Genomic DNA, 23,820 nt, shown 5'->3' with positions numbered 1-23,820 from the left:
GCCAAACCTAAGTGGTTGCATCAGATAGAAAATATTCACTGTCATAAAATTAAAGGCTTTTTTTGAGTTGGAAGACACTTTAGAGATCATATAGTCGAACCCCTTTACTTTAAAGATGAGTAAACTAACATGAATTTTTCTGTGACACAGTTTAACATGAAGACAGAAGTCACAAATAGCATACCCTATGGGACAATCAACAAAGGCATAGTTCTCAACAGAAATGATTGAGGTTGTAGAAAGATGCTTGTTCCCCCATGTTTGATATACTTAGGATGTAACTTAGGGTATACGCATTAGTTTTTGGACAATATTTTTTCTATGTTAGCTTTTGTATTTGGAAGATACCCTGGCATTTGGGAAATTTTTTTCAAACGTTAGAAAGAAAAGCTGCCAAATATAGTTGCTGCATTATTTTTTAAAAAATGCATCTCACCCTAAAAAGTAATATTTAGACTTTTGTTTTCTACCAAAGGGCCAGATGGAATAGCCTGCCAAACATGCAGGTGGAATGGGACTCTCTTTTGGCAAAGGAAATATCGCTCAAAGAAAAGGAAGGAAACATTTGAAACTATAGATTTAAAGACTCAAAAATCAAACCAATACATATTTACTGTGCATTTATATGTATAGCACAGTTATGCACCATGGAAGATAAAAGATATGCACACACACACACATATGACATTCTCTGCCTTAAGGATTTGCTTATCTATTTGGGAAGTCAAGAAAAAAAGACATTTTTACTCTTTTGCATAAATATAGGATGAAATCAACTTCACTTGATTATAAAAAGTTGATCTAGGGGTTTTGGTGAACTGTGAGCTCAGTATGAGACAACAGTAATATTTGACAGCCAAAAAAAAGCTAATGTAATCTTAGGTTGCATTTATATAAACATGGTCAGCCTACATTTGGAATATTGTGTTCAGTTCTGGGCACTATGACATACAGAACATTTACACATTTACACATATATACATACATACATAGCACTGATAAACTGGAATACACCCAGAAGAAGATGATCTGGATAATGAGAAACCTTAAAACCATGCCATATAAAATCAGTTGGAGATGTTTAGATTGGAGTAAAGAAGATTTAGAGCAAGATCATTGTCTTCAGATGATTGGAGTGTGGTTAGAAGAGGGTTTAGAGTTATTTTGCTTGTCCCAGAAGGCAAAATTAAGGCCACTTGGAAGAAACTACAGAGAGGAAGATTTTGGCTTAAAAATAATTTTCTGAGTATTAGAGATGTCCACAATTGGAATGGGTTATCTTATGTGCTAAGGGGCTCCCTGTCACAGAGGGTCTTCAGGAAGGGGTAAAGATTCCCAAAGTGGGGTGGTCGTAGAGGGAATTCATGTTTCATATAATGAGTCAAACTCGATGACCTCTCTCTGTCCCTTGATTTCTGGCCTTGTCATGGAGAAAATAGGGAAGCCCTCAGGAGGTATTGGCATATCTGTTACTGTACCAGTTATAGAGGAGCAAACATTTTCCTAAAAACCTCAGTCTTTTCTGCAGCCAGCTATGCCTTGTTTACTGTTCCACAGAGTACGGTATTTGTGACTTTTGTCTCTATATGCACTGAATCATCATTGCCCACCCCTTTATTTTACTTAGTGCCAAAAGCCTTCAGCAGTTTGCAGCAGACTTTTTTGCAGGAGGCTTGCCACAGTACACAAACAGACATCGGGTAATCAGACTTGTCACAGCTGTAGTCATCTGCCACAAAGAGTCTCTATAACAATTAACTAACTGTAAGCCAGTTTAAGTAATAGCCATTTGAAGAAGACCTGTGCCTAGGCCTGGACTCTCCCTCTTCCAAGCTGCCTGTAAACTCCTTAGAGTTTGAGAGAGGTTATTAACAGTTTATTGCTTTCCTGATCTTCTAACCAGTTTGTCCTGCCTTCTTACAAGATCATGAAGTGACTTGCTCCAGATCATGGCGGTGGTAAATGACAGAATCTAAAGTTGAACCCAGGTTCTCCCATTGCACACTGTTTCTCAACTGGTTATCCATCATGCTTTGCACCAGGCACTCTGCTGGCAACAAAAAGACAAAAATGAAATGGTCTCTACTTTTAAGGAGATTATCTCCTATTGGGGGAAATATGTGCTCATGTAAGAAGATAACAAAATAAACACAAGGTAGTTTTTGGAGGAAAGGTAGTAGTAAGTGGGGTTGCGGGGAGGAGCAGGAAAGGCCTTACAGGGGAGGTAGCCTGGGCTGAAATCTGAAGTAAGCTAGTGATGGGATTTTCGTCAGAGGAGATGAGGAGGAGGGAGTACAATACAGGCATGGGTGTAGCCTTTGCAAAGGCAGGGAATATTGTGAGTTTGAGGAACAGCAAGTAGGCCAGCTTGGCTAGACTATAGAGTGTGTGAAAGGGAACAATGTGTACTAAATCTAGAAAGATAGACTGGAGTCAGATGGTAAAGAGCTTTAAATGCCAAACAGAGGAGTTTGTACGTAATCCTCCAAGTGACAGACCCATTGGAGCTTCTTGAGCAAGGGTGACATGGTCAGATTTGTTCTTTAGGAATAACCCTTTGTTAGCTATGTGGAATGTAAATGAGAAGAGAAGAATTCAAAGTTAGAAAACCAGATAGGAGATTGTTTTAATAGGCTGGAGGTGTGTGGGGGTTGGGGGTGTGTGATGAGGGCCAAAACTTGGTGACTGTTTGGATATGAGAGATAGTGAGGGCTAGTGAAAAGTAAAGGATGAGTCTCAGGTTGCAAACCTGGGTGGCTGAAAGAATGGTGGTTCCCTTGACAAAAAGAAGGAAATTCAGAAGAGAGATGGGTTTGGGAAAGATAATGAGTTATGTTTTACATACGTTCTGTTTTAGATGCCTATGGGACATTAAGTTGAAAATATCCAATAGACAGGTGGTGATATAGGACTGGAGCTCAGCAAAGAGGGTAGGGCTGGATATAGATATCCATAGAAGCTGACTAAATCACTAAGAGTTATAGAGAGTAGTGCTTAGGACAGAACTTTGGGAATATATGTATAGTTAAGGTATGGAACATGGGTTATAATTCAGGAAAGGAGACCCAGATCAGGCAGGTAGATAAGGGAAATCTGAGAGAGAATTGTCATAAAACCCCAAAGAGGAGAGTATCCATGAAGAGACAGTAGTCAACAGTGTCAAATACTGTTGAGAGATTAAGAAAGATAAGAATTGAGAAAGAGCCCCTTAGGTTTGGCAATTCAGAAATTATTGGTACCTTGGGAATGAGTGAGATTAGAGGATGTAGAGGCAATGTGTATAGACAATTTTTTTTTTCTAGGAGTTTGGTTGTGAAAGGGAGGTTCTTGTTTGTCCTTTATTTTAGAAGAAGACCATGACATTGGGATGATGTCATGACTTGCACTGAATTGGACTTAAGTGAGGGAGGACTGTGCAAAGTTATCAGCCTCACTCACTCCTCTGGATCCATCTGGGTCCAGTGGCAAGATATATATCAGGATGATTGGAGATGGCCCAGGATTTTTTTTTTTTTGGTGAGGCAGTTGGGGTTAAGTGACTTGCCCAGGGTCACACAGCTAGTAAAGTGTCAAGTGTCTGAGGCCGGGTTTGAACTCAGGTCCTCCTGAATCCAGGGCTAGTGCTCTATCCACTGTGCCACCTAGATGCCCCCAGGCCCAGGATTTTTTTTTTTGGTGAGGCAATTGGGGTTGTGACTTGCCCAGGGTCACAATATAATATAATTATAATTATAATCAGACCCCTGAAATCTCAAAGTTTTGAAGTATTTCAAAGACTTTTGTTTTTTTTTTACATTAGTGTAGTTTACTGCATACATTATTCTGCTGGTACTGTTAACTTCACTTTGTCAGTTCATATTATTAGCTTTTAAAAATTTTTTCCTTGTTGTTTATTAAGGTTTAATAATTTTTATTATATTCATATACCACAGTTTATTCAGCCATTCTCCGAATGATAGGACTCACTTTCCTGACTATGTAGCTAAATTTAAAAAAAATGAACTTTTATTTTTTTCAATTAGCAAGCATTTATTTTATATACACCCTCCCTGACATCTCCCTCTCTCCACCCCAATTAAAAAAAGAATAAAAACAAAACTTTTATAACAGTGTGCTTAGTAAAGCAAAACAGTCTTAAGTTGGCCTTAAGGCACAAATGTATTGTTATATTCATATACTTGTTTAGTCATTCTCTAATCAATGGGTACTGCCTTAATTTTTAGTCCTTTGCTGTTACAAAAAGCTGCTACAGTTTTTTGCGGGGATACATATAGGTCCTTTTCCCCTATCTTTGATTTCTTTGGGGTATTGGTGGTGGTATCACTAAGTCAAAGGGTTTATATGGTTTTGTGACTTTGAGGGCACAGTTCCAAATTGCTTTCTAGAATGGTGGTATCAATTCATAGCTACCAACAGTGCATCAATGTGCCTGTTTTTCTGAAGCACCTTTGACTCTTGTCTTTTTCTTGTTCTTTTTGGTCATCTTTACCAATCTGATGAGTGTGAGGTAGAACCTCAGAGCGACTTTAATCTGCATTTCTTTCATTAGTAGTGATTTGGAGCTTCCCCCCTCCCCTCTTAAAACTGTTGTTGTTGTTTTTTGTTTTTTGCAGGGCAGTGACGGTTAAGTGACTTGCCCAGGGTCACACAGCTAGTAAGTGTCAAGTGTCTGAGTCTGGATTTGAACTCAGGTCCTTCTGAATTCAGGGATGGTGCTTTATCCACTGTACCACATAACTGCCCATAAAACTGTTCATAGCCTGGATTTCTTCTTTTGAAATTGCTTGTTCATAATCTTTGACCACTTATCAAGTGGGGAATGAATGGCTCTTTTCCTTATCCTTAAATAAATTACTTCAGAAAACGTATGCTTTCTTACTAAACATGCCATGGACTTTTAGGTTATTGCTCCTGAAGACTGTATTGCCATATTATAATTTACAATTATGCCTCAGTGGTTAACACTGATTCAGAAAATCAAGTTAACTAGATCTCATTCCCTGAGCTTCTTGGGAAACTATATTTTATTGTACTGGTTTATGCTTTTAATCCAAAATTTTTTATTTTTCATGTATGTCTGTAGGTTGGAAAAGATAAACTTTCTTGACTTTTAAATTCCCAAATTATTTTTCAATTTAGAATAAATTTGGCTAGAAGAGTAAGACTTTTTTTATATCAACAGAAAAACTACAGCTGCTTTAAAATTTCAATTTCAATTTCAAATTCTGTTAAAATTTTGTTTTGAGTTTATCTTGTCAGCATTTCTTAATTTAAAAAAATCCACACTTAAAATTATGTTATATGGATTATGGCATATGTTCAGTATATTTTCTAGGTTTTTAAAAGAGTTTCTTTAAAGGGAGGGAACAAGCATTTATTAAGCACCTGTAGTATGCCAGCCAGTTTATTAAGTGCCTTACAAATATTATTTAATTCTTTAATATTACTTTACTGACAAATAATGACTCATTTATGATTATAATATGATTAACCTATTTTAAAAAGTAATTAAAGCTTTGAAGTTCAAGCATACAACCATTGTCTCTAATAGAGGTTTGCCAAGAATGTGCTTCTGGTTAGCCTGATGCTTTGTATTATTCTGAGAGAATATTTTATTGCCAACATGGGAAACAGAATAACTGCTGAATTGCCCAGAGATTATAAGAAGGTGGGCTTCCGGTTCATCCTCTTGACCAGAAATTGACTGTTGGGTCTTGCCTCATATAATCATATTCAGCCCCCTGCTCTAGGAGAATTTCATTTTATAATTTCAACAAATGTTTAAAGATTCTTAATGGAAGGGGACTGACTGTTCATAGACTGCCTCCACCTTGGCCCATCTGGGAACTGATCTATCTCTTCCATTTTTTCAACTTATAGCCTTTTATCCTACTCTGCCTAATCTAAGGCCTATTGGCCAGTAGTCTCTAGTACTAGTCCCTGAATTCATTTTGGTCCTTATACCTGTTGTTCCACAGTCTAAACTGGCAATTGCAAACATCTGCCAGTATTACCATGACCCTGCATATCTTCATGGACCATTCTTAGGGATACCTGTTGAGCACAAATATCTTGCCTTATTCTGGGGCAGCCTAGTCAAGCAGAGGTACTCCCATGGTCCAGTATGGAGCCATTTTCTTACTGAAGCCTCCAAATATGCCACCCAAGATTATCTTACATGTTACTTTTGGCAAGAGTGCCGTGGATTACTGACCCCTTGTTATGTGTTATGTCAGATCTTTTTGGTGATGTGAGCCAGCCCTTATGCTAAAAAGGTATTCAGGAATGAAGAAGAAACACAACTAAGGGAAGGAGAGTAAGAATCACCAAAAACATTTTTTCTTATGCCATCATTTATGGTATCCTGTCTTAGATTCAGCTCCCTCATTATTCATTAGCTACTAAATAATAGAAATATATACTTTATTATTCAACTGTAGCTGACTCAGTAATTTAATTTTAAATATCTTAAACTTATGTCAATATTTACTCTTTGTTCTAATAGATAAACATTAGAGTTCCATAAACACTTCTCTGTATGGTGTATATTTAATTAAAAATTTTTTATGGACATAATTTTTTCTTTTTTGCCACATTAAATATCCCAATAACCTTTCTACAGAAAAGCTAAGCAAGGCATATAACATTAGTGTTTGTCCTTGACACAGTGTGATTTTCTGATGTTAATAGAAAGGAAAGCAGATAGTGTGTTTTAACATGTTACCTGGAATAAACATTGGATGGCCTGAATTTTGTTGTCTGAATTAACATGGTCATAGTCATGTATATATTGTTCTTTTGGTTCTGCTTTATTTGCTTTGCATCAGTTCATACAGATCTTCCCATGTTTCTTTCATTCTTTATATTTTTGTTCTTTATGACCAGAAATGTCTCATTATATTCATGTAGCATAGGGATAGGAATTGAACCCGTGATTTCAATACATACAGGAAATTGCCAGATGAGGAAGTTCCTTCTACCAGTGTAGGTTAGCTCCTTATCAGCAACCAATAGTCTTAGAAAGCTTTCTAGTGATTTGCCCAGGGTCACAAATACAGCAGGCATCAGAAGCAGGACTTGACCTGAGGTCTTCCTGACTTTAAATCTAGCACTCTATTATATACTTGTTGTTAGGCTTCAAGGCCAGCACTATACTACCTCTGCATCTGTATCTGGTGTCATAATTAGGCCTGTGCTTTAGTGCATTGTGCCAACTTGCTGGAGGGATAGCTTCCTCCCTGCAGATGTTCAGAGACTACCCTCCTTTTACCTTATGGTATTTCACCAGCTTGGTTTCCCTTGGGACTGAGGGAAGACCCAGGGAAAGAGAGTAGAATTGCAGGTTAGAGGAGAATGGTTGATTGGGGTGGGGTTGTGACTACACCAGCACTCAGACTATCTGCTCCTTACTCCCTTCTTATTCTCAACACTTCTGTGTTTGCCCTCTCAACTACTTTTGCCCTGGTGAAAAAAATTTGTTATTCTTCTTTCATAACACAATTTACTCAACCATTTCTTAGTCACTGAACACATAATATGTTTCCAGCTTTTAGGTATGACAAATAATGCTGTTGTGAATATTTGGGTGCATATGGAACCTTTCTATCTTTGATCTCCCTATGATATACACCCAGTAGGGAGTTTACTGACTCCAAAGGTATGAACAGCTTAATACTAAATAACTTATAATACTTAATAACTAATATGCTTAATAACTTTTCAGTGACTTCTAGTTTCTCCTTTTATTAAATAATTCACACAGCTACAAGAATAATTTCCCTAAAGCAGTGGCCTAATCATGTCCCATTTTTGCTCAAGAATCATTAATGTCTTCCTATTGCCTCTAAGATGAATGACCAACTTCTCACTTGTCATTTAAAGTCCTCCATAAGATGGTACCATCATACATTTCTAAACTTATTTAACATTTCACCCATTACTCACTTTATTATAGACAAACTGGCATTCTTGTTGTTCCCCAAACTCAGTGTTTTATCTCCTGCTCCATGCCTTTGCACAGGCTATCCTGCACAGACTACCCTCTGTCCCTAGAATCAATTCCTTTCTTTTTAGGCTACTTAGAATCCTTATTTTTCTCCAGGTGCTACTTCTTGTGGTAATGCTTTTCTGTCCCTCACCCCCAATTGTTGGTGCTCTTTCATTCCTTAGATTATCTTGTATTTACATTATCTGTGTAATTGTTGTATTTATCCCAATTTTCTGGAATGGTTGGACCAATTTACAGCCTGTTTCACCAACAGTGTAAGAATGTGTCTGTCTTCCCCAACAATGAAAAAACAGTGGATGAACAATTTCATGTTAAATTGATCATGTTGAAATTTTTTTACTGGTCTGCTTTCATGTACTATGTGTACCATAAATTATTAATATTAACTTTGATATTGAAGGTATCTTTAGGCATAATTTTTAATTTTCATTCATTCTTAAACATATTTACTAGAAAAATGTTTGAATTTTGAAATGTTTACATAAGATATTGGAAAATGATGCTAAAACTATGGTTTTCAGAAAATATTTTAAAAATATAAAAATCTATAGATAAATAAAAAATCTAAGTATGCACAAAGCGCTATAAAATTGTCCATAGTTTTTGCTCCAGCTAAGCTACTACTACTAGGTCTGTATCCCAAAAAGATGAAAAGTACCTCTATATACAAAGTTTATTTATAGCAACTCTATTTTTGTGGTGGCAAAGAACTGGATGTTGAGGGGATGCCCATCAATTGGGGAATGGCTGAACAAGTTGTGGCATATGATTGTGATGGAATACTGTTGTGCTGTAAAAAAAATGATGATGCAAAGTGAAGTGAGCAGAACCAGAACGTACATATTAACAGAAGTATAGTATGATGATTATTTGTGAATGACTTACCTATTCTCAGCAATAGTGATCCCAGGAAATAGTTAAGGACATGATGAAAAATGCTATCCACCTACAGAAAAAGAACTGATGGAATCTGAATGTAGATTGCACTTTTTTGAACTTTATTTTTGTGTTTTCGTTGACATCATGACTAATATGAAATATGCTTTCATGACTGCAAATGTATAACCTATATTAAATTTCTAGCCTTCTTAATAAGGGGGAAGGAGAGGGAGAGGTTTTGAAACTCAAAATTTTTAAAAAAGGATATTAAAATTGTTTTTACATGTAATTGGAAAAATATTTAAACTAGTAAAAATAAATCTCTAAGTTAAGTGAAAACAAATTAAATATCACTAACTAGAAAAGAGTTTGTAGGAAAATTTCATACTAAATTTCATTTCGTAAATGAAAACTAAAAATTTTTGATTTGGTCCTCTTTTTTGTTTGTTGTGATTATGAAATATTTATTATAGCCAAAATGTAATCAGAGTAATTGGTGAGATGGTATAGTATAATGAAAAGAGCACTTGCTTTGAATTACAAAATTATAGAATCACAGAATTTGAGAGTTGGAAGAGACCATAGCAACCAGCTGGTCTAACTAATAGACAAAAGGAATTCCTATTCTATTATACCAGACAAATGGTTCTCCAGCCTTTATTTGAAGACTTCAGAAGATAGGGAATCCAGCACTTCTTGTGGGAGCCCTTTTCAATTTTGTACAGCTTTAATTGTTAGAAAGTTTTTCTTGACATCATGTCTAAACTGTACTCTTGTAGCTTCTACTCATTACTTCTAATTCTGCCTTTGGGGCCAAACAGAATAATTCTAATCCTTTCCCACATGACAGCCTTTCATATACTTTAAAATAGCGAAGTCTTCTCTAGGCTAATCATGCCCATTTCTTTCAACTGATTTCTATATGAAATGGACTTAAGGCCCTTCACCATCCTGATTGCCTTTCTCTAGATGTTCTTTAGCTAATCAACTCTTTCTTAAACTGTGTTCAAATGGGATCCCACCTGAACACAGCATACCAAATAAGGTCTGCTGAGGATAGGGTATAGTGGGATTATTTCCATCTTCCCCCTTGTACTTGTATAGATGATTTTTGCAAAGTATAAGACTTTACATTTATTTCAATTGAATTTAATATTATTAGATCCAACCCAATGCTTTAGTGTTTCAAGATCCTTTTGGATCCTGGTTCTGTGATCCTGTGAGTTGGCTATACTTTTCAGTTTTGTGTCATCTACAAATTTGATGAGTATGTTTTCTATGCCTTTATCCAAGCTGTTGAAAAAAATGTTAACTACTACTGAGCCAAGTACAAATCCCTGGGGCTTTTGTACTAGAGACCTGCTATGTTGAGATTAAACCATTAAGAGCTACTCTGAGTGCAGCCATCCAACCCGTTCTGAATATGGCTATTTGTATAATCATTTAGTCCAGATCCCTCTATCTCATTATCATCCTCCTCTTCTATTACTTGGGAGATTAGAGATGGGGAATGGGCTTGTGATTTCATTGACATAGGGATCCACAATTCTGGGCACATAGTACATGCGTAATAAATATTAATTGATTGAAAATGAGGAAATTCCCTCTACCAATGCAGCTGGCACCTACTTTCCAACTTCCAGTTTTAGATAGTTGTCTAGAGAGGTTGAGTGACTTGTCTAGGGTCACATAGCCAGTAGGTCTTAGGGTCAAGACTTGACCCCAGGTCTTCTTGGGCTACAAGGCCAGCTTTCTGTCTACTATACCATGCTTTCTCTTTTCTTAGTTTGGTAATTCCAACAAAAAAAGGAAACGAAATTATTTTGGCATGCTCTGTTATTGATAAAGCCATGATAGTGTTGTAATCACTGCTTCCCTTTCTAGAAATTCATCAGTCATCTCTGTAATGATCCATTCTGGAATTTTTATAGAATTGAAGTCAAGGTCACAGGCCTATTGTTTACAGACTCTATTTTCTTTCTTTCTTTCTTTCTTTTCCTATTTTCTTACCTTTTTAAAAAACTGGTATTTTTTTCTCCATTTCTAATTTTGTAGCACTTTTCTGGTTTTCCATGTTCTTTCTAATATAATTGACAATGGCTCAGCAAAAATTATCTGCTAGATTTTTCAGTGCCCAACCTTGTGGTTCACCTGGTGGTTCACATCATTGGGTGAATTTATTCCTATTGCTGGTGCCAAGTGGGAACCTTTTCCCCCTTCTACTCTGCAGGACTCCCTGGACCCAGTGGGATTGCTTAGAAGGCCTAAGCTGGAACTGGTGCCAGTTGGGATTGCTTTTCTCCTTCCTTACCTCATACCCCACATCTAATCTTTTTGCCTTTCCTATATTTGAACAAATGTTGACCCTCCCATTCCCACTCCTGCCCAAATACAACCAGAATCCCTATTTTTCTCTGACCCATGGGGCAACTCTCCATTTCCCAGTGATGGGAGGAAGTTATGTTGATGCATCATACAGACTCATGGACTCATGGATCTTTTAATCCTTTCTGTAGCCACTTCCTTAGGACCTTATAGTCTTTTCATCCTCTCTGCAGTATCATCTCTTCCATGTAACATCTTCCACAATTAGAATGTGAGCACTCCCTGAGAACAAGGACTGTCATTTTTTTAACACCCTGTGTTTAGCACTGTGCTTTGGCACATAGTAAATACTTAATAAATACTTTCTCATTTATTTATACAGGGCAGCTAGGTGCCCTCTTGCTATTTTTTTAAACTTATCTGGGTATTAGCTGCTTGTTAGTTTTTTCTTTTTTGTCATTCTGATTGCAAAAGTCATTCTCCTTGGCATGGGATGCAGAAACAAAACAAGAGTAGAATAGCTTTGTTTCTCCATGTTGTCAGTTATCATAGCCCCATTTGCCCCAAACAGACATCTCATTCCTTTTTTGGTATTCTTTCATTCAAAATAGTTTAACTTCTCTCTTGCCCTCCCACCTCTGCCCCCAACAACCAAACTCAACAACCCCTTTCTATTACCTGGCTTCCTTCTTCAACCTCAATTCATTCTGATCTTTTGCATTCCTGATACTTTTTACAGGACTAGGACTTGTTATCTGGTTTTGCAACTTCTGTGATTTTTGCTTAAATCTAAGTTGATTGGTGTATTCACTGAGTATCCATATCACCCAAATTCACCCAAATTTTTCACCTAAATTATATTTTTACTCCTCATTGGAATTGTTTCTCATTTTGTTTTCAGAATTTTGTTCTTGAATATCTCTCCTTCCTCCTGAGCTGACTTCTACTTTAGTCCATGGGCTTGTACCCTGACCCTTTTCTCTGTTCCTTTTTTGTTTGTTTTTGGTGAGGCAATTGGGGTTAAGTGACTTGCCCAGGGTCACACAGCTAGTAAGTGTCAAGTGTCTGAGGCCGGATTTGAACTCAGGTACTCCTGAATCCAGGGCCAGTGCTCTATCTACTGTGCCACCTAGCTGCCTCGTCCTCTGTTCCTTTTCCTTGTTCCTCTGACCCTTTTAATATCTGATTTTCCAAAATCTATAGTGCATGTCTTACTATGCCCATATTGTCTCTCCTCTATTGCAAACTCTAAAAGAGAATGGTCATTTCCCTTTAGGGTTCCCATCATTTTCCACCCCAGAAATCCATTAGTGAAAATCAAATGCAAGATAGAATTTTCCCTTATTTGTTCATTTGTCTCTTTTCTTTTCTTTTCTTTTCTTTTCTTTTCTTTTCTTTTCTTTTCTTTTCTTTTCTTTTCTTTTCTTTTCTTTTCCTTCCTTCCTTCCTTCCTTCCTTCCTTCCTTCCTTCCTTCCTTCCTTCCTTCCTTCCTTCCTTCCTTCCTTCCTTCCTTCCTTCCTTCCTTCCTCTCTCTCTCTCTCTCTCTCTCTCTCTCTCTCTCTCTCTCTCTCTCGCATTGAGGGTTAAGTGACTTACCCAAAGTCACACAGCTAGTAAGTGTCAAGTGTCTGAGGCCATATTTGAACTCAGGTCCTCCTGAATTCAGGGCCACTGCACCACTTAGCTGCCCCGTCTTCCATCTTTCAAAGGATGAAATTCTTTGAGGACCTGGATTCACATCCTAATTCTGTTTTTTTATTTTATATGTAACCCTGTGTTACCCATCTTCCTTTGATGGGTGGGGTTGGACTAAATGATTGCTAAAGACTTATCCAGATCTAAATTCTATGAGCTATTAATAAATGTGCAGCATTAATATGATTGCTGCCAGTAATGGACTCACACAATCATATTATAATGATAACTGATTATTTTATTTAATTTTTAACAAAGACTTATAATTTTCTATGCAATTAGCAAATTTACTAGATGCAAACATATTGGTGAAAAAAGAAAACTTTTTCCTCAAGCTTTGTTATGGTAAAAACTTTTTGATCAGCCTGGTATATATATTAATAATAATAAACATTTTTATTCAAAGTTTTGAGTTCTAAATTCTATCCCTCTTTTCCTCCCTTTCCTCTCCCCTCCCTAAGGTTGTAAGCAATAAGATATAGGTTATACATGTGCAATTATGTAAAACATTATCATATTAGTCACTTTGTACAAAAGAAAGTGAAAAATAGCATGTTTCAGTCTGTGTTCAATTAATATCTATTCTTTCTTTGGAGGTGGATAGTATGCTTCATCATTAGTCCTTTGGGATTGTGTTTGGATCATTGTGTTTCTGAGAATAGTTAAGTCATTCACAGTTCTTCATCAAACAGTATTCCTATCACTGTGCACAACATTCTCCTGGTTCTGCTCACTTGACTATACATCAGTTCATATAAGTCTTTCCACAGTTTGGTATATCTTAAGAAGCTTTTTGGTTTTACCTAAGTTTTCCCTCTACGTTTGTCTTTTGTTGTTTATTTCATATTTAAATAACAACTTCCTTAAAAATAAAGGAATGAAAATTTAGGGATGGATTTTTTGCATATTTTATAGTTCACATTATTATAGATTTATGAAGTTATTTTGGTGGCACATATAAACTATTAAATAATTTGATGTATATTTTTTCAGCAGATGTGAATTATTGAAAAGAAAATGGCACAACGAAGCACTGTACTTCCTTCTCTTGTCACCGAGGAAAGGTATACTACATGAAAAATAGGTATTTTAGGGACTTAATCTTTTTAATGAAAATACTGCTTTTCTTCTATACTAATCCTACATAATTCTACATTATGGGTGTTTAACCTTTGGTTGTTTAAAAGCTTTCTTGAAGGGCAGGGACATTATTGTTCACTCTTCCTCCAGAGTTCTACTCTGTAGGATATAATATCAGAAAATAGTGAGCCATTTTCCCTATGGTTGGAGGAGTAACCACCACTTTTATACTTTTAAAAGGTTAGAAAGAAGAGGCAGTAGCCATTGATTTTTGCTCTTGGAAATTCTGCCTAGTTTTTTGACCCACCCAGCCTCTACTGAGGAGATAGTTGAATCCCCACTGATAAGGTAAACTCAGTAAGTGTTGAGTGATACATTTTCCTACCTAGTTTGACCAGATATTAATATATTTGTTTGCTTCTTCCCCTACTATTCAGGTAGAATGCTAGCTGCTGCCTAGTGCTGGGGAAAAAAAATTGGAGGGGGAAAACCCTGCCCCTTGCCCCTCTTGTGCATAAGGCTTAGAAACATGCTTATATTTGCTTTATGGAATAGTAGACTCAGACTCATGATTTTTTCATGATTGTTAGCAATACACATGAAATTATTACCTTTTGTAGGCGAGTTAGAACCATGCCACGGCATAGCCAGTCTTTGAGTGTGGCTCCATATTCATCTGCAAGCCTGGTGGACCAGTTGGAAGATAGAATTCTGTGCCATGAGAAAACAACTGCTGCACTCGTGGAACATGCTTTCCGTATAAAAGATGACATTGTTAACAGTTTGCAAAAAATGCAAAATAAAGGTGGAGGAGATCGATTGGCTAGACTGTTCTTAGAAGAGCACATCAGAAATATCACGGCAATAGTGAAACAACTTAATCGTGATATTGAGGTAAGATTTTTTTAAGCCAAGAGATTGTATTCTGTTGTTGGCACTGCAGATATACATCCTTGAAGACTTTATGTCATTTTTTTACATATTTTTTCTCCCTCACCTTCTGTATCCTGTCAGTTGCCAAGTCCCTTGTATCCCCATAATATGTCCTGTATCCATTGCCTCCTTTCCATTCCTACCACCATCACTGTGCCTATGGCCCTCATTACTTCTTTCTTTGAATAGTTAAGCAACTCCATTGCTTAAAATTCTTTAATGATTCTCTGTTACATATTAGATAAAGTTCAAAGTCCTCTGCCTGACATTTAGATTTCTCCACAAGTTGGTGCCAGCCTTTGAAGCCTTATCTTACACCATACTCTTTTACATACTTGGTATTCCAGTCAAATTGGACCACTTACTATTCCATGAATATGTCCTGTGTTTTCTTGATACCATGTCTCTACTTAAACTTTTCTGTGTATGAATTTCCCTGTCTCCAGTTTGCACCAGTTAACATCTTATTCATCCTTCAAGACTTCTAATCTTTTTGGTTGAGAAATGATCTTTCTTTTCTCAGTTGGAAATTATTTTCCTTTTAGAACTTAAAACTACCATAGTCAGGCTCTAGTTTGCATATTAGTTGTTCATATACACCTCTTTTCTAGTGGGTTATATGCTACTTGAGGGAGGGAGCCTTTTACTTCAGCACTTTGCACATAGTAGGCACATTAAAATGGTACATTTTAAAATTGATTATTAATATTAATATGATTATTGAATTGTAGAGCTGAAAGGAATTTTAAGAGATTTTGTAGGTAATACTGAACCTAAGCTATCCCAAATAAATATTTTTCTATTATTTTCCTAATGATTTCCAGGAAAGCAGCTTTCACAGCTACCTTTGTATTCATTATTGTATTTGATAATAGAGTCATACATAAGAACTTCACATATATTGAGCCATTCATCACCTTTCATTAGATGAAGTAGTGTCACTTTTCTTAGTCCTGTATCATAGATTTTATTTTCCAACTTTCACTCATTTTTAGTACTTTACTTAGACTCTTCTAATTGTTCCAAATTTCTCTTAAATGAGCATAGTAAAATTGATATTGGCTTGTTATAATCAATAAATATCTATGAAATACCTACTGTATTCAAGGCATGCAGCAGGTACCAAGGTGGTGCAAAGTATGGGACAGTGGCTATTCTCAACTAACTAAAGACTTAAAAATACTAAATGCTAACGTATATTAGTTAAAATACTCTATATAATTGTCAAATATCTGAAAAAAGCTATAAAGAAAATGTTTTAATTGCAGATATCCTATACCTAGAATTCTTTCCAGAATTATTTTTCCTTTTGACCACACTTAATTAGTAGTGCAAATTAAAATTCTATGTGCATGTAAGTTATGATATTAGTTTATTAGTTTATCTTACAAGTAATATAAGCTTTCATTAATCTTTTGAGATTCTCATCTTCATTTACTACATTGCAATTTGTAGCCAAGTTAATTGGCCTCTGGGTTTTGAAAAGGTCTCCCTTCCTTTGCTTCTGATGTCATTTAAACAAAAAGACTGCTTTAGTGTTTACCTGTGAGACAGAAACAGAAAGAATAAACTTCAGATAATTTCAAGTGATTAAAAGGTGACTTTTATATTTAGAATCTTCTTTCCTTTTAAGTTTCAGATTTGAGGCTTAAGCCTTTTTGGTCCAAAAGGAAGAAGAACCAGGCAGCTGCAGCAACCCCAGCTCACTGCTTGCATCCCCTTACAGAGTTGGAGGTGCATTGGGGTACTGATACCCTTGTACCCAAAGACCAAGAGAGGTAGTAGGAAGGATGATTTATAGTTGGTTGAGGGTAAAGGAGTGAGTACTGACAAGCTCTAACTACCCCATCACCAAAACAATGATAAGCAGCGTTCTAATCTCCCCTTTGACTGTGTGCATCACAACAAAATGTGACAAGTTCTCAAAGAGTTAAGAGTACCAGATCATCTTGTACATCATGGGAAATACCAGGCTGGATGAATAAAAAGCTGGAATTAAGGTTGCCAGGAGAAATATCAACAATTTCAGATAAGCAGATGATACCACTCTGATGGCAGAAATTGAAGATGGATTGAGAAGCCTCTTGATGAGGATGAAAGAGTAGAGTGTAAAATCTGGCTTGAAACTTAATATTAAAAAATTAAGATCATGGCAACTGGTCTCATCACTTCCTGGCAAATAGAGGGAGAAGAAGTGAATCAATGTCAGATTTTATATTTTTGGGCTTAAAGATTACTCCAGACGGCAGCTGTAGCCATGAAATTAAAAGATGTTTGCTCTTTGGAAAGACAGCTATGGCAAATCTGGACAGCTTACTAAAAACAGAGACATCACCTTGCTGATAAAGGTCCATATAATCAAAGCTATGGTTTTTCCAGTAGCAATGGAGACTGTGAGAGTTGGACTATAAGGAAAGCTGAATGCTGCAGAAATCGATGCTTTCAAATTGTGGTGCTGTGAGAGATTTTTGAAAGTCCCTTGGACAGCCAGGAAATCAAATCAGCCAATACTCTAAAAATTAATTCATATTACTCATTGGACTGTACAAATACTAAAGCTGAAGCTTAAATATTTTGGCCACATAATAAGAAGATGGGAATCATTGGAAAAGACCCCAATGTTGGGAAAGATTGAAGGCAAAAGGAGATGGGGATGGCAGAGAATGAGATGGATAGACAGTGTCATGGAATCAATGAATATGATCTTAGACAGACTTTGGGAAATAGTGGAGGATAGAAGGACCTGGTGTACTATGGTCCATGGGGTCATGAAGAGTTGAACATGACTGAATGAAAAATAATAACTCTTTATTTAATAACATAATACAAGTGATAACCCAGGAAACTGAGTGCTTCCCACTGTTTTCTTCTTAAACCCCTGATATGACTGTCAACATAAATGAGTCATATACTATTGTGTGATACTTTTGGGAGAATTTTATTAATATATAACTTTGTATATTTTATATACATTGTCTAGTAAGTGAAATGGGGCCTATGAATACATTTGTTGTAAAGGATATTCTCATGCAACAAAATTTGTTGTATTCTCATGCTCATCAATGAAATGGCATAAGAATGTGCTGTTACTGCGGCTGTGAAAACTGCATAGCTCCTGTTACATAAAACTGGATATCATACTGTAATGTCATTTATCAAAATAGAATTCTACCTTTAGAGTGAAAGTCTACTATAACATGCTAGTCTATAAAGTGAGTGTTAATCTCTTCCCTTGACACTTAGGTTTCCATCATATTTTGTTAATTTAAGGGTCAGTCAACTAACATTTATTAATGTTTCAGGCACTGTGCTAAGTGTTGAGGATACAAATACAAGTAGAAAGTTAGACAGTTCCTGCCCTCCAGGAGCTTATATTTGAAGGGAAAACAAAATGAAGCTAAAAAGGGGATGGGGAACAAAGGTACTTGGAGTTAGAGTATGATGGAGGAATTCTGTAGTACAACTTGGAGAGGAATGAGACAAAGCTGACCTGGGCTCTTTCCTTAAATTAAGGTTCTAGAAGGAACCATTTAGTCAGAGGATGATGCTATAGGGGCAAGGGTATTTCCAATGTGTGAATTTTGTGGCTGGAGTGAGGTTTCAGAATAAAGAAGTGGGGCATGGTAGAGGAAATCTAGAATAGTCTGGAGAGGAATGAGTGGAAAAAATTTAGCCTTTAACAATTGATCTTAAGACCTACAGTCATTCTTTCTCTAAATGTGACAAAGGAAAACTCTTTGTAGAATCATTAGTCTTGGGAATTTTCTGAACATTGGAAGTTTTTGACATTCTGGTTTATGATTTTTTTGGCTTGGCCATTCCTATATACATACATACATATATGTATGTCTTCATTGCCTCTATCTCTTATTAGATAGGTAGATAGGAAGGAGAGGAGTATGTCCAGTTGTCTAGTCTACTTTAAATTTAGAGCTGCCCAGAAAAAGCTCTGTGTAAAATGTACAGCATACCATATATATTATATCATAAATAGTATGCTGTACTAATATTGGTGCCACAGTCTGTCTAATATAGTTATTCTATGTGGTTAGCTAGCTGGATGAGTTTTTCATGACTAAAGAAAGAACACTGGCTAATGTTAAGAGACAAGGCAAAGATCCATATCAAAATGGAGAAAAAGAATAGGTATGAGAGTGATCTAAATTATTCAAGATCCTTGAAATTGCCTTTCAGGTACCCCCCCCCATTAAATTCAAATAACATACTATAAAATAGAAGCTAAGTTGGACTATAGCTTCCCACTAAGCATGTTTGGAAATATATTCATAAAGTTATTGCCAAATCCTTCAAAGCCCTGTAGTAAAGTGATTTCAAGGCCAGTAGACAAATAATTTTTCAGAGTAGCTTATTTAAAAAATTTTAAATTGCTGCCTTTTGGTCATGCCATATGAGGATCAGTTGAAGAAACCAGATATGTTTAGAAAAAAGAAGACTACAGAGGGTATTATGATAGCTCTCTTGAAGTGTTTAATAACTCCAGTATTTGCTGATTATTTGTATATGAAAATACAGTATTTTCTTTACCTTGAATCTCTTCTTTCTCTGTCTCTCTCTGTCTCTCTTTCTCTCTCATCATGGCTATATAAGTTATTTGCTGACTTATCATCCATCTCCTGCCTGTAGACTCTGTCCTGTGTCATCTTCCCTTCCTACTCTGTTGGTGATCACATCTATTCCCTTTGATTCAGTTATCATCTATATGTAGGTGAATCTCCAAACCATATATCATTCTCCTGTATTCTAGTCCCACATCACCAACTGCCTGCTGGAGTTTATCTAGGTGTCCCAGCAATATCACAAACTCAGTATGTACAAAGTAGAACTCATAACTTTCACCATTATACCAGCCTCTTTTCTAAATAGTCTTATTTCTGTTGAGACTACCACCATGCTTTTTGTCATATAATTTCTTTCTTTCTTTTTTTTTTTTTTTTTGCGGGGCAATGGGGGTTAAGTGACTTGCCCAGGGTCACACAGCTAGTAAGTGTCAAGTGTCTGAGACCGGATTTGAACTCAGGTACTCCTGAATCCAGGGCCGGTGCTTTATCCACTGCGCCACCTAGCCGCCCCCTTGTCATATAATTTCTAACCTTTGACTCCCTCACCTCTTATATCTAAATCAGTTGATAAGTCTTATTGATCCTGTCTCCACAATATATCTTGCACCTGTTCCTCTTTCTCCACTCATATGGACACCACTGTATTTTAGCCTTTTATTATCTCTCATCTGGACTGTCTGTTTTCAGTCTCATCTATGTACAATTAATCTCATGATATTCCTAAGACACTGTTCTGACAATAACAATGACCTATTAAAAATTTTTTAGTGCTTCCCCGTTCTTCCTAGGATGAAATATAAATTCAGCTAATATTGAAAGCTCTCCATAAACAGTTTGAACAATTTGGCACTTGCTTGTGCAAGGCAATGTTTTAGGTGCTGGGAAATTTTTGGTTTAGCTACATAGTTTCATTTTTATGTAGGAACTTCCCAGACTGATGTAGACTCATCTATCATTTATTGCCCTAGAGAGTTTTCTCAGACATTTAGAACTTGGATAACTTTTTCACGATCATAGAACTAATAGTATATGTCAGAAGGAGAATTCAAAGTTAGGGTATTCCTGATTCTAGGATTGGCCCTTAACTCTTATGCCACTCTACCTCTCAGGCAGTGGGAATATAAAGACGACAATTTAAAATTTTTGCCTTTCCAAGGAACAAAAATCTTATTTCCTCATTGAAAAACTCCCCCCATTGGAAAAATAAAAGAAAAACAAAACCCTTATAATAAATAAGCATAGTAAACAAAACAAATTCCCACATTGACCTTGAAAAAATGCTTTAGGGCAGAGCCAAAATGGTGGAGAAAAGACAGTAACTTTACCTGGGCTCTCCCAAATTCCCCTTCAAACAACTTTGAATAATGCCTCAAAATGAATTCTGGAACAGCAGAACTCACAAAAAGACAGGGTGAAACAAATATCCAGCCCAAGATAACTTAGAACTGCAGTAGCAGTCTGTCTCACTCAGATAAAAGGGGAGAAGCCCAGCACAGACAGTATCTGGGCAAGTTAGTGGGAGGTGCCCAGGCAAGCATAGGTCAACAACTCAGGCCCTGCAGCTCCTGCATAGCAGGCCAGTGGCACAGTAGGTTAGCTCTGAGCCTTGCCCCTAGTGCAACAGATGAGCAGGCAATCATGGTAGGCTGGGTGGCCCTGGTCCAGCAGGGCAGTGTCCAGGCCCCTGGATATTAGTTCAAGAAGCTTGAGACAATGCCTCCTGTACCTCAGGAGCAGAGCTTGACTTTAAAAAGCGAAGAAATAGGATGAACAATGAGCAAAAACCAACTAAACAACAATAACAACAAAAAACCCTGACCATGGAAAGCTACTATGGTGACAGGAAAGATCAAAAAACAAACTCAAAAGAGGACAATGATGACAAAATACCTGCATGTGACGTCTCAAAGGGATATATGAATTGGTATTAGGTCAAAAAGAACATCTGAAGAGCTCAAAAAGTATTTAAAAAGAAAATATGAGAGATAAAAGAAAAATTGTGAAAAAATGAGCATTATGCAAGAGAATCATGAAAAAAGTCAATAGTTTGGTAAAAGAAGCACAAAAACATGGAAAAAGATATATAAAAATTGACGGAAGGTAAGAACCTTTTAAAGAGTAGAATTGGTTAAATGGAGATAGAGGTACAAAAATTGACTGAAGAAAATAAGTCCTTAAAAAGTAGAATTGGCTAAATGCAAAAGAGTGTACAAAAACTAACTGAAGAAAATAATTCCTTAAAAATTAGAATTGGGCAAGTAGAGGCAAATGACTCCATGAGACATCAAGAATCAATCAAACAAAATTATAAAAAAATAGAAGAAAGTGTGAACTATCTCATTGGAGAAACACCTGACCTGGAAAATAGATTGATAAGAGATAATTTAAGAAATATTGTACTACCTGAAAGCCATGATCAAAAAAAGAGCCTGGACATCATCTTTCAAGACATTATTAAGGAAAACTGCCCTGAAGTCCTAGAGCCAGAAAGTAAAATAAAATTGAAAGAATCCACCAATAACCTCCTAAAAAGGATTCCAAAATGAAAACTCCCAGGAATATTATAGTCAAATTCCAGAGCTCTCAGGTTAAAGAGAAAATAGTGAAAACAGCCAGAAAGAAACAATTTCAGATATTAAGGATCTTCAGTCAGAATTACACAGGGTTTAGCAGCTTCCAAGTTAAAGAATTTGAGGGCTTGAAATATGATATTCTGCTCCAATCTTTTTTTATGGTTCTCTAGGGTCTTGTATTTGAAAGTCAAATTTGCCATTCAGTTCAGGTCTTTTCATCCCAAATATCTGAAAGTCTTCTTTTTCATTAAAGTCCCATTTTTTCTGCAGAAAGATAATGCTGAGTTTTGCTGGGTAGGTGATTCTTGGTTGTAATCCCATTTCCTTTGCCCTTTGGAATATCATATTCCATGCCCTCCAGTCCTTTAATGTAGAAGCTGCTAGGTCTTGTGCTATCCTGACTGGGGCTCCACAGTACTTGAATTCTTTCTTTTTGGCAGCTTGCAATATTTTCTCCTTGACCTGAGAGCTCTGGAATTTGGCTATAATATTCTTAGGAGTTTTCTTTTGGGGATCTCTTTCTGGAGGTGATCGGTGGATTCTTTCAACTTCTATTTTAGCTTCTTCTTCTAGAATTTCAGGGCAATTTTCCCTGAGAATATCTTGGAAGATGGTGTCTAAGCTCTTTCCTTGATCATGGTTTTCAGGTAGACCAATAATTTTCAAATTATCTCTCCTGGACCTATTTTCCAGGTCAGCAGTTTTTCCCAGAAGATATTTCACATTGCCCTCTATGTTTTTATTAATTTGGATTTGCTTTATTGTGTCTTGGTTTCTCATAAAGTCACTGGCTTCCATTTGTTCAATCCTAATTCTTAGGCAATTATTTTCATCAGAGAGCTTTTGTACCTCCTTTTCCATTTGACTTTTCAAGCTGTTGACTTTTTTCTCATGTCTTTCCTGCATCACCCTCATTTCTCTTTCCATTTTTCCTCTACCTCTCTAATTTTATCTTCAAAGTCCTTTTTGAGCACCTCTATGGCCTGAGACCAATTCGTATTTTTCTTGGAAGCTTTAGATATAGGGGCCCTGATGTGGACATCTTCCTCTGAGGGTGCCCCTTGGTCTTCCTTGTTAATGAAGAAACTTTCTATGGTCCTCACCTTTCTCTGTTGGCTCATCTTGCCTTTCTTTTAGCTCCTTAAAGTGGGGCACTGTTTCCAGGCTGCAGTATCCCAAGCTTAAGACACCCCAGGTGGTATGATTTAAAGAGAATCAGGTTCTTCCCTCTCCCAGCCTATTTCCTGGTCCTAGATGACCCCAGACCAACTTGCCAATCAACCAGCTTTGTGTGTTGTGGTTGTTAGCTCCGACGAGCCTGTGCCCCTCCCCCACCTGGGCCACTTCTACTTGAGCCTACCACCTGGTTCTCAGTAGGGGTGTAAAATCCAAGTTCTGCTTTAGCACCAGCATAGACCCCTGTAGTCTCTCCCCTGCCCAGGGCTCAGCCCACTCACCAGACCGTGAGCTTAGTTCCAGACGACACTGGTGCTTCAGCTGATTCGGAGGCTCTGGGGGTCTCCTTCTCTGGTGAGGACTTCCTGAGACTGGATCTGTGTCAGGGCGACTGTGGGGTTGGGCCCAACTCCTGTATCAGCACGGCAGCTCCCTCCTTCTGACCTTCCAAGCCATTCTTGGTTAGAAGATGATTTCAGCACATTCTTCTGTGAAATATGATATCTGGAATGCAAAAAAACTTGGTTTAAAATCAAGAATCATGGGGCAGCTAGGTGGCGCAGTAGATAA

At 36.9% G+C, this 23,820-nt stretch overlaps 1 protein-coding gene across 5 annotated transcripts in view; it reads left to right on the top strand.

The window, feature by feature from the left end:
* The window catches only part of FAM81A (family with sequence similarity 81 member A), an 82,109-nt gene that overhangs the window by 8,540 nt on the left and 49,749 nt on the right, over positions 1-23,820 (top strand). For 2 of the 5 annotated variants that reach the window (XM_043988681.1, XM_043988678.1), the window contains exons 2-3: positions 13,905-13,972; positions 14,609-14,882. In XM_043988681.1, coding sequence (XP_043844616.1) covers positions 13,926-13,972; positions 14,609-14,882 — 321 coding nt within the window. In that variant the 5' untranslated portion in view covers positions 13,905-13,925. Of the gene's footprint in view, positions 1-12,245; positions 12,263-13,901; positions 13,973-14,608; positions 14,883-23,820 lie in introns of those variants that run through there. The other 3 variants (XM_043988680.1, XM_043988679.1, XM_043988682.1) reach the window with 2 other exon arrangements.

Source organism: Dromiciops gliroides, chromosome 2 (assembly GCF_019393635.1).
Source record: "Dromiciops gliroides isolate mDroGli1 chromosome 2, mDroGli1.pri, whole genome shotgun sequence".
Taxonomy (NCBI): domain Eukaryota; kingdom Metazoa; phylum Chordata; class Mammalia; order Microbiotheria; family Microbiotheriidae; genus Dromiciops; species Dromiciops gliroides.
The sequence above is the reverse complement of the archived record's forward strand: the minus strand, read 5'-3'. Positions and strand labels throughout refer to the sequence as shown.